The following is a 17,320-nucleotide window of genomic DNA, read 5'->3' as shown; positions in this document are numbered from 1 at the left end:
ATGTTGTGTTTTTTACGTTACGGAAACGTGTTTATTGTTTACACAGTACATATTTTAGCTGATTTTGATGCGGCATGTTGCATTCGACAGGGAATATATACCGTTGAATGCAGATCGAGGTGGTCACGTTCTGGAGTTTAGGCCAAGCCCAAGCAACGAGGGCAGTCGGTATGGGCTAGACCAAATCCAAAGGATAGACCACGTCGCCAAGGCTTATCTCGAGCAATTGAAACTAGTGCTTCTCTGTTAATCAACCGGAATCGTGTGCCGAGCTAACATTTCGTCTTCGTCCGACCACGTGGACGCCATTGAACATATCAGCAAGGCTGCGGTATTCCCGTGACTGTGAGACCTAGAGACGGTTGGTACACTGGTCAACGGTTGAAAGCGACATCGTGGGCAATCGTGTTTCGTTGGTGTGCATTTTCACGAATTGGTACTCCGTCAGATAGAGCAGTGCGATCGGAGTCACGTCAGTTGACTCGAACTCCACTTATTCCGGGGACATTTTTATCCCGACGGCATTCGCACATACGGGACCGATTCGTTGCCTCCAGAAGCCCAACGGTATTCCGACGTGGAAGTGGTCGTAAGTACGGAGCATGCTAGCCATCGTCAACGAAAGACTGCGTGGTGAAACAGGTCAGATAGATAGTTGATAAATAGTGTTCTCTAGGGAGAGCTTACCTAAAATTAGAATAATAAATTAGTTTCATTTCCGTGACGTCACAAGAATGCAGTCAAGCGCAAATCTCTATAAAATTTTAAGATATTAGCGTTTTACTGGAGTGTTGTAGGGGTGAATTTATTTCTTTTCAAAGATAAAAGAAACGAAATTTGCTCAAACCCCACTACAGAGAAATGCTAATAACTTAGCCGGGCAAACTCGAATCTTCTCGCGGTTTTCTGCATAACATTCTGTATTAAATTCTCCAAGATCTGAATGAGTATCATAGTTCTTCATCGTAAGTTGTGTAGTGCAGCTGCAATTTACTGTTTTTGGATGTTTCTGCATACATTTTTGCATATAAACTTCCAACGAGTTTAGCACCGCCCAAACGTTGACCGATTTGGCTGAAATTTTGTCCAGAGCATCAGGGCATCAAATAGAACCGAATAAGAGGGCGGCCCATCAAAAAATTTGAACAAAGTTTTTCCCATACTAATTTGAGCCACCCTAATAGGCATTCATTTTTAGTTTGAAATGAAACTAGTAGTAGGCCCACTTTCAGTTATACCGGGTAAAGCATAGAAATAGACGAAGATCAAGATCTTCTGTTTATGAGGCTTAAACCAGATTACAATTTCGTATGTTGTTGCAAAAAATGCGTCGCCTTCCAGCAAACGCACCGTAAATATCCAAGCACAAAAAAATCATTTTTTTCCAATCCGTCCCCGTGATCACACGCACGCACCACCCACAATCAGCGGGATAAGGCGGCCGAGTATTACAAGAACCGGCCCAACGAGATCGACCGTTCGCTGCTGACCGTCATACCGGAAGCGCCACGAATATCACAGCAAGGGTTCCCGGCGTTCTTCGACTGGACCATGTTCACCCTCGACGTGGATACCGACGATGTAATGTCCTATTTACACGAAACTGATTAGTCTGTGAACCCCTAACTAACACTGAACCAACCCCTCCTATACCCGTAACCCATTTCAGAGCAACGGTTCGCAAACGAGAATGAAACCCTTTTTATCGCAAAATAACTTACTAGATAACGATGTAAATAATTACAATAGTGTTTCCAAGTCTAAATCTGTGCACAATCTCACTAACGGGACGCTAACCGATCTCCCGAACGACGAGAGCGAAAGCGAGACCAAGAACAAGTAATTATCCGAGACTGATTTGCTGTCCTGTGTTTCCGTCCGTTCACGATTCTATGTTTGCCTTTTCCTTTATTACTCACCTAAGCTTCCTACTTTCTTAAATGTACAGTGTAATTAAGAATGTTTTTTTTTTCGGTTGAAACATAAACGTCCCATAATAAAGTGGAATATTTCCATAAATTGTCCAAAATTGTCTATCAAGAAATTAAGGTGGCAGCAACAATAACATTCTTCTTGAACTAGGGTTTCCATTTTTATTGAATGTATTCATAGATTATTGAAATTTTGTGTATAGATTCTCTAACTCTCGTATACTTTCATCTAGAAAGTACATTTATCATATATTTTTGGCCGATAAATTAAGTTTCAATTTGATTTGACAATTGAGGGAACATTTCTTTAATGAAAATTCAAGACACTAATTGTTGTCCACACAACAAACAATACACAATCTGAATAAAAGTTGCGAAAAGCATTTGCAACAATTGGAGTTCTGCTCTAGTTAGCTTTAATGCATATTTTATTTTTCAAAATTTAGATAAGTTTAGTTAATAAGATAAATTTAGATAAGATGAGATAGTTTGAGTTTTTCCACCTTATATCAAAACTGACAATTTTGCGGATAAGTTCTACTTTAATATGGGGCATTTATTAGGCTGTCATTTTATCCTAATCCAGTAATAATACAATTTGTTTCCACACTTCAAACCTGTAACGTACACCCTAGGGAAGAGTCAACTGTAGAGGAGCTGGATGAGGAGCCACCGGAAACAAATGAACAGGAATCGACAGATGGCGACGATGCCGTTGGTGAGTCCGAAGAAGTCGTCGGTGACGTCAATGGTGATGGTTCTGGTCCCGATCCGGAGGACAATAACGAGCCGGAAAACACGACTGGCGAGGTATTCGATGTGGAGGAGGAAAGTAAAATCCCCGAAGACACGAATCAGGTAGTCACGCATGGCGATTGCATTTGAAATGAACTTTTACTCCGTACTAACGCCTTAACGGTGCCACTGCGAGAGAGCATTTCGTTTTCTATTTTACAAAAGTAGTTCAGTTTTTCATTTAATTGTTTCATACATTTATTTTCCTTTTTATTTGAGTACTTTCACCTTCAAAGCGAACACATGTAACACACACATACATCCACACGAGACATGTAAAGTTAGATACAGTCGAACAATTAGTACAAAATTGACACAATTAAAACGGAAATATAGTGTAATTAAAAAAACAAGCCATATACACTTGTGTATATTCGTATGTACCATAAAACATTAGTCATCAATGCCGAAATGGGACATTGTCCGCGTTGCTCGTGAAATCAATCATGTTTATGGAAACAATCAGATAAGACGGTCTACTTGTTTAGAGCGCTTTAGGTGCGTTTAGATATCGTTGCCGTGGATCTGCACATAATGGCAGTTATTTACCGGTTATTAAAACGATCAACCCGCGAGAACACTGCCTAATACTAAGTTTTCATGCTTTTTATCATATTTTTTGGTTTCGGATTTGTTTTATTGTGTCATATTTTACAAATGGTACGAAAATCTACCTACCAAAGGTTTTTTTTTCTTTCTTCATTTCTGCGAATTCTTTAATTGCTTCAGTTCTTCACTTCATAAGTTTTTCTTTATTTATTTACTCTAAGAACTGATTTTTGTTATAAACAGGGTCAACATCATTTTGTTGAAATTTGCGAAAAAAAATCATTGACTCGAAAGGTATGTGAGCTTCGATGTTTCCATAAGAAGGGGAGAACAGTGCAAAACGCACCACGGGGCAAAAAGGCTTCTCTCATAAATTTACTCATATAATCTTTTGTAGGACATTTGTGAACCAATGTTACCATTACAATCCAATATTAGTTATTCATTATTGAGCTGCAATGGAAGAATTGAGCAAAATCCCTTCATTTTTACTTCGATTTTACGATTAGCGATTCCTTCACCTAACCCGTAATATTTTCGTTTAATCCGTTAAGACAAAACAAACAACCATGCGTTCACCATTATTTCACATGAGATTCAGTCATTTTACACAACCTTTCGGGGGTTTTACTCCAGGTCCAGGCCCGTTTTCAAAACATAGGGACACGGCAGATATTTCCGTCCATCATCGTAGGGGGCTAAAGCCAACGAAAGCAACGCCCATTTGCTAGAACTCCATTATAGCAGAACGTTATTCCTGATCTTACGATTTGGTACGGGTGAATCTGACAAAAAAAATGTCTCTTGTGTTGGTTTTCGAGACTATTTTAAATGTGTTAGAAAGTCACAAAAACCTTGTTGTTTTGAATAGCAGATTACTGTGAAAAGTAGCTATTTTTGTAAATTTTGCATCTGCACGTTGAAATGGTTCGGTATTCTTGTTTTATTGGTGATAACTTTGAAAAAGCTTGAGGGGTGCATGGACTGTTCTCCTCTGTGGTCCTGGGTTCCGTTTCCATAGAAGCAATAGATTATCCGTCATTTTGAATAATTTGTTGTGTGATTTGTTGACCGTGAAACATATGATCATTACTCTCGACACTCTACAGTACATGCTCAGACAACTTGCAGATGATACCGAGATCATTCTAAGAGGTTTATGTGCTGATATCTTGCAAGAACCATTGCAAAGAACCTTACATTACATGACCATCCCCAATAGCCGTTTAGTTCTCGCTGCAAACACCCAGCTGAACTGTAACTCAATCTGTTGAAAGATGATATTCACAGGTCAGTGTTTCGAGGCGTTTCTTAAACCCTTTCAGGCCCAATATGACCCTTAAAAGTAAAATGGATGTATAAAATCGCATGATGGATAAAAGTAAACACTGTCTTCAGCAAAATTGCTTGAAATTCATTACCCTATCACAGCGGTTCTCAATCTTTTTCTTGAGAGGTTCCCCTTCAAACTTTTGCATTAATTAAGATACCCTCTATTTTTTGCTGTAAATGAAAATAAGCCTTTAAAAAGGGGTTTCAGAGCCTCTTAATTGGAGGCTTCCGATCCTTTTGAAAGCATCTTTAAGGGAGGCTTCAGAGCCTTTTGAAAGCGGCTTTTGAGCCACTTGAAAATACGGTTCCAATCTTCTTGGATGATGAATTTTGCATCTCTTGAAGGGAAGCCTCCGAGGCTCTTGAGAGGAGGCTTACGAGCCTCTTGAAAGGAAGCTTATAAGCCTCTTGAAGTGAGGCTTCCGTCCCTCTTGAAGGGAGGCTAAAGGGCCTCTTGAAAGGCGGCTTTCGGGCAACTTAAAATAAAGCTTCTGAGCTTTTTGAAAATATGCTTTCAAGCCTCTTGAAAGAAGAATTTCGAGCTTCTTGAAGGGAGGCTTCCGGGCTTCTTGAAAGGCAGCTTTCGAGCCCTAGGAAGGGGCTTCAAAGGAGGCTTTTGATCCTCTTGAAGAAAGGCTACCGAGTATCTTGAAGGGAGGCTTCATTGCTTCTTGAAAGTGGTTTTCAAGCCATTCAAGGCTTCTGAGCGTCTTGGAAGAAGATTTTCTCTTCCTCTCTCGGAAGGAGGCATCCGAGCCTCTCGGAGGAAGGCTTCCGAGCCTTTTGTAGTGAGGCTTCCGAGCTACTTAAAAGGAGACTTCTGAACCTCTTGAAAGTATGCTTCCAAGCCTTTCGGAAGAAGAATTCCGAGCCTCTTGAAAAGAAGCTTCCGCGCCTTTGGAAAGGACTCTATACCGAGCCTCTTGAAAGTAAACATTCACGTGGTTTTGAAAAAAAAAAGGTTTCCAAGCCTCTTGAAAGGGGGTTTCCAAGTCTCTTGAAGAAAGGCTTCCGAGCCTCTTGAAAAGAGGCTTAAGAGCATTTTGTAGAGAGGCTTCAGAGCTTCTTGAAAGGAAGCTTTCGAGGCTCCTAAGCATCTTGAAAGTATGCTTCAAGCCCCTTGAAAGAAGAATTACCAGTTTCTTGGAGGGAAGCTTGCGAGGCTCTTGAAAGTAAGCTTCCGCGCTTTTTGAAAAGAGGCTTCCGAGGCACTTGAAGAGAAGCTTCCGAGCCTCTTGAAAGGCGCATTTCGAGCCACTTAAAAAGGCTTCTGAGCATCTTGAAAGTAGGCTTCCGCGCCTCTTGAAGAGAGGCTTCCGCGCCTCTTGAAAGGCGGCTTTCTAGCCACTTAAAAGGAAGCTTCTGAGCTTCTTGAAGAGAGGCTTACGAGCTCCTTGAAAGGAGGCTTTCGAACATCTTTAAGGAGGTTTCCGAATCTCTTGAAAGGAGGCTTCTGAATCTCTTGAAAAAAGGTCTCCGAACCTCTTGCAAGGAGGCTTCGCGTTGCTTGGATGGAGGCTTCCGAGAAGCGTGGAAGGATGCTTCCAATTCTCTAGCAAAGAAGCAACTGAGCTTTTCGAAAAAAAAAAGCCTTCATGCCTCTCAAATGGAGGTTTTCGTACATTCAGTCTTTAGATTTTAGTTTAGAAGCATGTTTTTAACATATTATTCAATATTTTATTTCAAATAGATAGGTAGATTGCATTGAAGTTTTTTTTTATTTGTTCTTTCAACATTTTGTTCATTGTCCACCATTGCGCATTCTTGTCCGAGGTACCCCTGGGGCCCCTGTACCCCCAGGGGCACATGTACCCCAGGTTGAGAACCGCGGAGCTATCATGAAAAAATATCAGGCATGGAAGATCAAAGACTTTCGACCTGAACACCGACGTTCACCTAGAACGTTCACCTTCCATTTCTTGGAAGGTTCAACAGACATCGAAAGATAGTTTTGGGATATTTTGGGTCACCCTAACTGATCTTGATTGCGGGATTTGAGACCTACAGCTGCTAAAAAAAAATTTTCGTTACTCAAAGCTTCGATCTGCATTCAATTGTATTCATTCCACTTCTTGGAAGGTTCAACAGACATCGTAAGATAGTTTTGGGATATTTTGTGTCATCGAAACTGTTCTTGATTGCGGGACTTCAGATCTACAGCTGCTTAAAAGCTTTTTTCCTTACTCAAAGCTTCAATCTGCATTAAATTGTACTCATTCCACTTCTTGGAAAGTTCAACAGATATCGTAAAATAGTTTCGGGATATTGTGGGTCATCCAAACTGTCCTTGAATTCGAAACATGAATCGGCAGTTGCTGGAAATTCTTTTTTCGTTGCTCAAAGTTCGATATGCATTCAATTATGTTCATTACACCTCTTGGAAGGTTCAACAAATATTGTAAGATAGTTTTGGGATATTGTGGGTCATCACATAATGTATCCATTGTACTTGCCAAACAACATCACACAAGATACATACTCATGTAATGGCGGGCATAAAAAAGCTTTCAATTGATAACTGGGAAAATGCTAATAGAATACTAGGTTAAAAAGATACTGGGTCATTAGGCCGAATGGTCATTAGGCCAAATGGCCATTAGGTCGAATGATAACTGGGGAGTGAGAAGCGAGTAGTGCGAAATGAGGAAGAAGTAGAATGGAAGAAGAAAAAAGGAAAAAGGAAGAAGGAAGAAGGAAAAAGGAAGAAGGATGAAAACGGAAGAAAGAAGGTAGAAGGAAGATGGAAAAAGGAAGAAGGAAGGAGGAAGAAGGAAGAAAAAAGAAGGAAGAAAATGGAAGAAAGAAGGTAGAAGGAAGAAGAAAGAATGAAGAAGGAAGAAGGAAAACAGGAAGAAGGAAGAAGGGAGAAGAAAGACGGAAGAAGGAAGAAGGACGAAAGAAGAAGGAAAAAGGAAGAATGATTAAGGAAGAATGAAGGATGAAGAAGGAAGAAGGAAGAGGGAAAAAGGAAGAAGGAAGAAAGAAACAGGAAGAAGGAAGAAGGAAGAAAGAAGAAGGACGAAGGAAGAAGGAAGAAGTAAGAATGAAGAATGAAGAAGGAAGTAGGAAGAAGGAAGAAGAAAGATGGAAGAAGGAAGATGGGAGAAAGAAGGAAGAAAGCGGTAGAAAGAAGAAGGGAGAAGTAAGAAGGAAGAGGGAAGAAGAAGGAAGAAGAAAGAAGGAAGAGGGAAAAAAAGAAAGAAAGAAGAAAGAAAATGAAGAAGGAAGAAGGTAAAAAGAAGAAGGAATAAGGAAAAAGGGAGAAAAAAGAAGGAAGGAGGAAGAAGACAGATAGAAGAAGGAAGATGAAAGAAGGGAGAAGGAAGAAGGGGTAAGGTGAAGGAAGAACTTTTCATCTTTCACTTTTTACTTCTTTTTGTTTATTTGGCCTAATGGCCATTCGGCCTAACGACCATTCGGCTTAATGACCTTCGGCCAAATGGCCTTCGGCCTAATGGCCTGACACCGGTTGAAAAGCAGGCCAAGTTCCAGTCATAAAAGTAGAAGAAAAATATATGTAAAGGCTGTGCTGGAAGTAGGAGTTGCAAATGGCCACATTCTTGTAGGCAGTGATATCACAGGGCGTTCTTATTTGTCAGCCGGCGGGCGTTTATGTTTTTAAGAGATGGTCTAAACGCCTCCCATTGACCAACCGGAGCGTTCAAATTTCCTATGACGATTTTAACGGGCAGCTATCGAACACATGTTTGCCTAGAATGCGTCCCTATCTGCATCAGTGCTCTCGGTATGTTGGCTGGGGACATTAATTACGCTAAACCAATAACAACAGCAACCACAAGAACATGCACTTCTGCATATCACCTATGACTATGAAATCTGTTCCCAAGTCGTATGTGTTGTCACAGCTCTCGTAGATAATATGATTTACTACTGAACGAGCGCACCATTGAACAGCGGTGCATCAGAGATCTTTTCAGTTCTACGTACCGAGGAACCAACCGCTAGTACCATTTCGTCACTGAGGTTATTCGTTGCTTAGTTTTTAAAAAGCTGGCTTGCAGAGCCTGGAACCAATCCTCCTGATTTTTTTTAGGACCATTTTCCCTAAATTTCCGGAGCACTACAATGCATAGTATTTTTCAGAGTTTTCCACTGGCATTCGGTCGATGATCAGTCACCGCTAACATGGACAACATGGGCAACATACGCTGATGTGAGCCTCACCTAGGGATGAATCGATACTAGTAAATATGAGTAAATACTCGATACTTTTAATTCGATACCAAGTACTTTTGGAATCGATACTTTGATATCCGATACCAAGTAAGTATCGAATTGAAATACTTGAATCAATCGAGTACTCGATTTAAAGCCTATCTAATCTAATAAATCTTTACAAAACATTCGTATTTTCTTCGAAATAATCTTCTTAGTTTTAGTATTTAATTCGAAGAAAAAATAACAAGTTTTTATTTCTGCCGCTCAACACTTATTTGTGTAATTGCGGTATATTATTAGGGAAACAAAATACAAAAACAAAAGTGAACTAAGCATTATTTTATAGGTTTCTTATGATTCTCTTAAAATTGAGGATCGTTAATGTGGCCTATCCTCAATCCTAAAAGGACCAGACGTCTCGTATTATGCGGGACGTTCCCAGACAGTAAATTCGAGAGACTATGAAATCTGTAGAAAATCCTAGGAATCTAAAAGGATTTGAATAACCTTGATTTGAATTGAAAATTAGTTTGATGTACGGAATTAAAAATATGTCAGAATCATCCATAGTTCTGTTAAGATCTGGAAATCTGTAAAATCAGGAAAACGGCTGAAGCACTTGAGGATTAAAAAAAACAACTTCACCGCCATCCAATGCACTATGGTCCAGGATACAGATTTACGCGGAAAGATGAATTTCACGCCAAACTATATTAAAAAAAAAACTGTTGTTCTACAAAATTGTTCGAAATGGTAAGGCCATCATTATGGTGCAACCAAAAAATAGGGTGGCCCATCATATAAAAAAAATAGATTTTTTTTTTGAATATTGACATCTTATGTTCTACAAAGTTGTAGCGCAGCTTATTCCAATCAATTTTGCTATAAAAACTTTTTCTGTATCTCTTAAGTTGGCTGATTTAGAGCAATTTTACCTAATTGGATTAGGGTGTACCTCAAAAAAACAGTATTTTTAATCTACTTTTTTTGTTTTAGATTTCTCGAAAAAGTCGTTTTCGAGTGACTTTTAGAGCTCCAAAAAGTAAAACTTTTGGTGAGTCAATATGCTCAATATATTTTTCCGATCAAAAGTTATAATCGTTTTTCTGTCAAAATTACATTTTTTTCATAAGTTGATATCTCCGGTTAGGGCAGACCAAAAAAATATGTTCACACGGCATTTGAAAGAGAAATTCATATTCTTTATTATGTCAAAAAATTGGGGATATGTTATTTTTTTATCTCAAGTTTTACTAATTTTACTAAAATCATGTTTTTTCAAATAAATTGATATAACTCGACAATGGAAGAAGATACAGACGATATTCTTATAGCAAAACCCGCGTTTAGGAAAGCCTCAAAAGTCTTCAGAAGGTGACATACGTGAAAAATAAAAAATGAAATGAGCAGATCATAAATATTGTTTTTTGAGGGACACCCTAATTCTGGTAAGTAAAATTACTCTAAACAAGTGAGCTTAAGAGCTACATAAAAAGTTTATATAGCAAAGTTGATTGGAAAAGCTGCGCTACAACTTTGTAGAATATTTTATATTAATATTCCGCAAAATAAAAAAAATAAAAATTTCACATTTTTATAAAATGGCCCACCCTATTTTTCGGTAACTCTATAATAAGGGCCCGAGTATCCAGAACAACTTTGTAGAACAAATTTTTTTTCTTAAAAGTATGCTTCAGGCCGAAAATGCATCTTTTCTCGTAAATCTTGCAATACGATGATAATGATAAAACTAAAAGTGTAAAGCTGTAGATTTTTTATTTTTCATTTCTCACAAATGTCACCTTCTGAAGACTTTTGGGGCTTTCCAAAACGCGTGTTTTGCTATAAGAATATCGTCTGTATCTTCATCCATTGTCGAGTTATGTCAATTTTTTTGAAAAAACATGATTTTAGTAAAATTGGTGAAACTAAAAAAATAACATATCTCCAATTTTTTGACATAATAAAGAATATGAATTTCTCTTTCAAATGCCGTGTAAACATATTTTTTTGGTCTGCCCTAACCGGAGATATCAATTTATGAAAAAAATGTAATTTTGACAGAAAAACGATTATAACTTTTGATCGGTAAAATATATTGAGCATATTTACCCATCAAAAGTTGCATTTTTTTGAGCTCTAAAAGTCACCTGAAGACTACTTTTTCGAGAAATCTAAAACAAAAAAAGTAGATCAAAAATACTGTTTTTGTGAAGTACACCCTAATCCAATTAAGTAAAATTGCTCTAAATCAGCCAACTTAAGAGCTACAGAAAAAGTTTTTATAGTAAAATTGATTGGAATAAGCTGCGCTACAACTTTGTAGAACATATCATGTCAATATTCCGAGAAATAAAAAATATTTCCTATTTTTTATATGATGGGCCACCCTATTTTTTGGTTGCACCATCATGATGGCCTTACTATTTCGAACAATTTTGTAGAACAACAGTTTTTTTCTAAAAAATACAGTTTTGGCGTAAAATGCATCTTTCCGCGTAAATCTGTATCCTGGACCATAGTGCAATGGTGGAAAATACCCAATAGACCAGTGAAAAATGTTTTGCTTATCGAAGAATTTTCACGACTGAAGCGGGATCAAACCCTCAGCTCTTAATACACAACATACATACACTGCCCTCATCCGTGCGGTAAGATGCGTGGCTACAAAGCAAGACCATGCTGAGGGTAGCTGGGTTCGATTCCCGGTGCCAGTGTAGGCAATTTTCGGTTTGGAAATTGTCTCGACTTCCCTGAGCATAAAAGTATCATCGTGTAAGCCTCATGATATATGAATGCAGGAATGGTAACTTGGTTCTAGAAGCCTTGCAGTTAATAACTGTGGAAGTGTTTAACGAACACTAAGCTGCGAGGCGGCAATGTCCCAGTGGGGGATGTAATGCCAATGAAGAAGAAGAACATACACTACCCACAAACACATATATGTCTCATATGAATAGGAAATTCAGCAAAGATGGGACTGATATGCGATCAAAGGCAGTACACACATACTATACCATACGCTCAAATGATCGGCGCCGCAAACCGAACGGCCACGAGATCAAGATTATAAAAAATGTCTTTCAATTATATAACATAAGAAAATCCAAAGTAATTATTTCTAAGGAATCGAGTGTCCCGGATTGATCCAAGAAAAACTGGTCACTTTATTCAAACCTATATCGGTTTAAAATTTCCTCAAACTCGATAGTAATATTTGCAACTGTGTTGCAAAAGTCCCATTCCATTGACGAAGCATCAGAGAAATTCACATCTTTAGGAACATGAATTAAAAATACCGAAAAATATATTTAATCGTCAAAAGATGCAATTGGTTTACATATTAAATGATTCACGTGAAATAAAGTTTAATAGATTTTAAGACACTCTCGAGATAAGTGAATTGAATTATCGAAGAACAAACAGTAATAAAATATGCTTAATTCTTTAGCTCTATGTGCCTAATTCAACATAAATAATGAATAACTACTTGACAGTGACAAAAAAAAATCGTTTTTGAATTTTACTTCAAATATATGTATGAGTACTCATATGATACGAGTAGGTATCGATACTTTTAATTCGATATTTAGTTGTGTCGATACTTTTATACGATACTACTTTAAAGTAAAAGTATCGATACCTCAGTGGTATCGTTTCATCCCTCTCACCTCCTTGTCAACAGACGCTGGATCAGGTTTGCACCACCGTGGACTTTATCACGAGGAGTTATGATAAGACTCGCTGTGATCTAAGAGGCTTAGGATCACTGAATGGAGTCCATTTTAATCCTTCAGGTACAAGAAGTACCAATGATACGCATTACTCAGTATTTATCGTATCACTTATGGTCATGGTCAATGTTAATAATGCGGGTAAAAATGATTTCCACTTTAATCGAGAAATAAGAAATTAGACTAACATTTTAGAATTCAGTATATTTTTGTTTGTCATACTCGAATCCGAACCTTTTTTGGGAACAAATTCTGGTATTCTTTGTTTACTTTTTTGAAAATTTCGTTTTATTATGTATATGATCAGCACAACTTAAAATGCATCAGATTCGTTTTAATTTGCTATTTCACGATCATCCGTCACTACTGTTCAATTAGAAACGTGCATCTTTTAGAAGTGACTAACCTTTTATGGTAGGTTCCGTATCTGTTGTAGTCTTAAACTTTTCTTAATCACACATTTCCTTCCACAGAGTTATCATGCAAATAATAACACACAAAGTGTATCGTTACTAAATACAGTCAGAATCACAGGGAACCATACGTGTTCAATTTGTTTGCTTTTCAGACAACTGAATCAGGGGATTCGGTAACCGAAAATGAAGCTACTGATGCTGATGGTGGCAATCAGGTGGATGCTGTCGATTTGAAGGAATCAGAGAACGATCCTGGAGAAAATGGTAATGCGGGCGATGATGTAGAAGATCAACCAAATGGACCTGCTCAGGATCAAGAAGTGGAACGCAATGAGGATGAAACCGAGAACAAGGTAGACATCAATGAGAATGGGTTGTCCGAAAATGATAAAATGAATGATAAAAATAACGAAGAAGATGCACTAAAAGAAGAAAAAACGAATTTAGTAGATGAGAAGATGAGCGATGAAAACAGAGAAGAAGCGCAGGGAACCGGTGAGCTCACGAATGATAGTTTGGAAAGTAATCCATCAAAGGAAAATGAAGAGTCTGAAGAACTTGAGCAAGATAGCTTGAATAGACCTGATGACGATGTTGAAGACCCATCAGTAGATGCTGATGGAGGTGTGTCAGTAGATTATGATAATGCTAGTCGAATTTCAGCTAAGTCTCGTCAATTGTCAGCAATATCCCAAACCGGGAATGAGAAATCTTCCCGCGAAATTTCAGCAAAATCCAACATGCTGGATGCGAATGGGAACATCAGCGATACAAAAAGCAGACAATCTTCAGCACAATCCGAAAGGATTACTGAAACTATAATCAATGAAGTGACTTCATCTAGACCTGTAAGTGGCTTGAATGGCGAAGACAATGGAAAACCTAAATCAGCAAAATCAACATCCTCTCGACGACAATCGGCAAAATCAACCTCTGCAGTGTCTAGTAAGGCCAAATCTGCTGGATCTAGTAACGATGGAAATAATAATGATGTGGATGAAGTAGAAAATGATAATGGTACCAATAAAGCCGGCTCAAGGCCTTCGACAACTGCAAGCCGTAATGAACAATCCAACTCGTCTCGGACTCATTCGAGTTCTACCGTAAGAAACGTTTCAGCCACTTCGGTTGTAGAACGGCGACCCTCGGCTAAATCCGCCATTTCGCAGAAGAGCCGCACCGCCGACAATGAAGAAGACGGTGACTCCAACGACGATTCCAATCAAGCTGATGTTCAAATCGTTCATTACAAGAATGGCGATGAGGTATAAAGTCTATAATCTTTGGCTTCAGTTCCACGCAACTTCAATGAACGAAGAATCGTTATTTTTTGACTATGGAATGATTTTGACTACCCCTATCAATCTACTTATAGCGTGTCCTATCAGCAATTAATGTTGTCCATTGTTTTTTGACTAGCAACGCATACCATACCCTAGCATCATTAGAAACATTGACCGTTGAATTATTGATACCTATTAAAGTTTTCTCCTCTCTTTGGAAGTAACTAACCTACTTTTTTGTGTAAATGAACGTGTAGACAAGACACCTACTTTTGGAAGTCGAGAATGTCAATAAGAGCAGTACGCTTAGCAAGAGAGAATAGCATATATTAGTGTTTGTATCTGTGTTTGTTCAATGTTCAAATATAATATGAAGCATTTTTGTCTGTCTTATCAATTGCTGCATCTCTAGCCTGAAAACCTAGCTTTTATTGAGAACTTGTGTCTAATTATCTTGTTTTCTTTCTCTTATTTGACACTCTTGCTTTTAAATACCAATTAATCGTTATTATTTAGGCTGGACCCGATGAGAACGGTCAATTTAATGAAGTCAACGACAACGGCGGCGGAAATGGGACACAGAATGATACCCATGACGGGGTAGCAATCGATAAAGCTCCTATTGATACTGACTCAACCGCCCGGCAAAAAGAGACAACTCCAGTGCTGATAAAAATTGACCAAAGTGCAAACACGACTGAAGAGACTTCCACCGACAGCACCAATAACGACGAGCAACAGGAAAACGTTGATTCGCCCAGTCCGGCCCTTGAGATCAACGGCACAGTTGAGGGTGAACCGGATGGAGGCCAACTGCACAGCGGACGACCATCCGGAGACTTAGATTCCTTCAATGTAATGTTTCTATTTTAAGTAGCTCAGCCTCTTCGACATCAATACTCCTCCCTCACATCCAATCTCTGTATTAAAATGAGTTTTTAAGGTTTTGGTGTCGAATCAGTTTTGGTCACTGTCATAAGCAGGAAGTATTTTTGTATATATTATTTCATTCAAAATGCACTTTTTCCCCATTTCGGTTACTTCCGGAACATAAACTGTGTTCGAATGGTTCCAAATTCTATCTATGCTTGCCACTTTTTGAATGTACAAATTTCCAAAATCTATCACTTGAACGTTCAGAATTAATTCCAACAAGTTTTATTTCACATTCAGTTTTTGTTTTGAAAAAAATTCTTCCTATTTTCGACACATTTTCTACACCTCAGAACACTAACATAATACCAAAATCTACAGTGATTCAGGAAAACACGAATGCCACACAATCTATCTCTATCTTGCAGGGGCAGTCGATCCAGGAGACGATCGAGAGTGGTGATATGGAACAGCTGGCGGTAATCGTGCTGAATGGAGACGGTGGCAAGCTGCTGGGGCGGCGCTCGGAACAGCCGGAAATTCAAGCATTTCTAGACAATGTGCCTTCCTATATGGTGAGTCTAAACGTTTGTTTAATGGAAAAGTTTTATACTCTATTTGCATACATTGCTATATGTTGAATGTCTAGTTTATCGGAATGCTACTTACCTTCTGAATAACAAATATCAGTTTATTAGCTAAACAAATTTTCACCAAGAAGCGAATAAATCAATTATTTGTGCTTGTTGTTCGCCGAAGAAGGACTTCTTAAAGGATATCAGCCTGCATATGCGTGAAAACAGTGTGCACACAGAAGGTGCAAGTGGCGTATTCCGTCTGTGATCTCGTTTGTAGATTGGGCATAGGAAGCCGTGGAAGTTTTTCATCCTCCCAGATTTAACAGATAGATGTCAACATGCATGCACCCAACCAATGGATGGCAGATTTTAATACAGTTCTGCATAAGAACCTTACAGAAACTGTATAAAGTTTTGGCATATACAATTCTTAAGATATTAATACAATTATTGTATTGAAATTTTATATTATTTTTAATTATTTCAATACAGTAGCTGTATGAAAAGCTTCCATTTCTTGTATCAAAACCTTGCAGAATTGAATATGCCAAGAATTAATACTATAATTCTCGCGCTTAGAATCATAGGGGCGTAACTGCATTGATCGATTTCTCTTCGTCGATATTTTCTTCTTATTTTAATGTTTTGGGATGATAAAGGATGGTTGCATTATGCACCAGTAGCAACAATCATGGTCGTAGCTTTTGAATCAGTTAAGTTCAGAAAAAATATTTCAAGCTCTTTTTAGTGAAATGTATTCAACCGTCTAAGACGAGTTTAGCACTCTCCATTTAATTCCACTACGTTTTGGTATCTTTGCAGATACGTATTTCGACCTCAACTGTGACGGAAGACGACCTCACAGTTGAGGTCGAAATACGTATCTGCAAAGATAACAAAACGTAGTGGAAATAAATGGAGAGTGCTAAACTCGTCTTAGACGGTTGACAATTACGTTATTAATGAAATATTAAATCGATCATGATAAATCGATCAATAAAGTTACGCCCCTATGATCCTATACGCGAGAATTGTAAGATTTAGCTAGTAGTAGATGTGCAAATAGCTAACATTTTTAAAAAGCAGGTAATTTTTACATGGGAGATAAAATCGAAATTCAATCTAATCGCTAGGAATCGAGATTCTGATCCTCAAACATGACTATTTTATTATACTGATTTCCGAGGTGTGAAGGATGTAGGAATGATAGTTATGCTATCTAGCTCAAGATTTTTTTATGTACAGGTTATTGGACTTCGTCAGTAGATGGGAATAACCAGCGCGGGGGGGAAACATACATTTTCAGTGCAAAACGTAAACAAACGAGCATAAATTCCATACAAAAATCCAAGATGGCTGAGTTGGGGATATTGACAAGTCGGATAACCTGTACATAAAAAAATCTTGATCTAGCTCTTCCGTCCGTCAAAAAAGTTCAAAAAGTAATGAAAACCACGATACTGCTTATTCTAATTGGGATTACATCCCCCACTAGAATATTGCCGCCTCGCAGCTCGTTCATAATGCACTTCAACAGTCATTAACTAGGAGGTTTCACGGACAAATTACCATTTTTGCATATATACATACATCATGCGCTACCCACCCCCATGAAACGGCTGTCATCCACGAACAACTCGCCTGAAGCCG

At 38.3% G+C, this 17,320-nt stretch overlaps 1 protein-coding gene across 7 annotated transcripts in view; it reads left to right on the top strand.

Moving 5' to 3' along the window:
- The window catches only part of LOC134212475 (arginine kinase Lit v 2.0101), a 122,563-nt gene that overhangs the window by 83,640 nt on the left and 21,603 nt on the right, over positions 1-17,320 (top strand). For 4 of the 7 annotated variants that reach the window (XM_062690373.1, XM_062690376.1, XM_062690375.1 and 1 more), the window contains 6 exons: positions 1,429-1,581; positions 1,670-1,839; positions 2,567-2,789; positions 13,089-14,201; positions 14,736-15,074; positions 15,521-15,667. In XM_062690373.1, coding sequence (XP_062546357.1) covers positions 1,429-1,581; positions 1,670-1,839; positions 2,567-2,789; positions 13,089-14,201; positions 14,736-15,074; positions 15,521-15,667 — 2,145 coding nt within the window. Of the gene's footprint in view, positions 1-1,428; positions 1,582-1,669; positions 1,840-2,566; positions 2,790-13,088; positions 14,202-14,735; positions 15,075-15,520; positions 15,668-17,320 lie in introns of those variants that run through there. The other 3 variants (XM_062690378.1, XM_062690377.1, XM_062690379.1) reach the window with 3 other exon arrangements.

This window comes from Armigeres subalbatus, chromosome 2 (genome assembly GCF_024139115.2).
Source record: "Armigeres subalbatus isolate Guangzhou_Male chromosome 2, GZ_Asu_2, whole genome shotgun sequence".
NCBI lineage: Eukaryota > Metazoa > Arthropoda > Insecta > Diptera > Culicidae > Armigeres > Armigeres subalbatus.
This window is presented reverse-complemented; position numbering and strand designations above follow the sequence as displayed.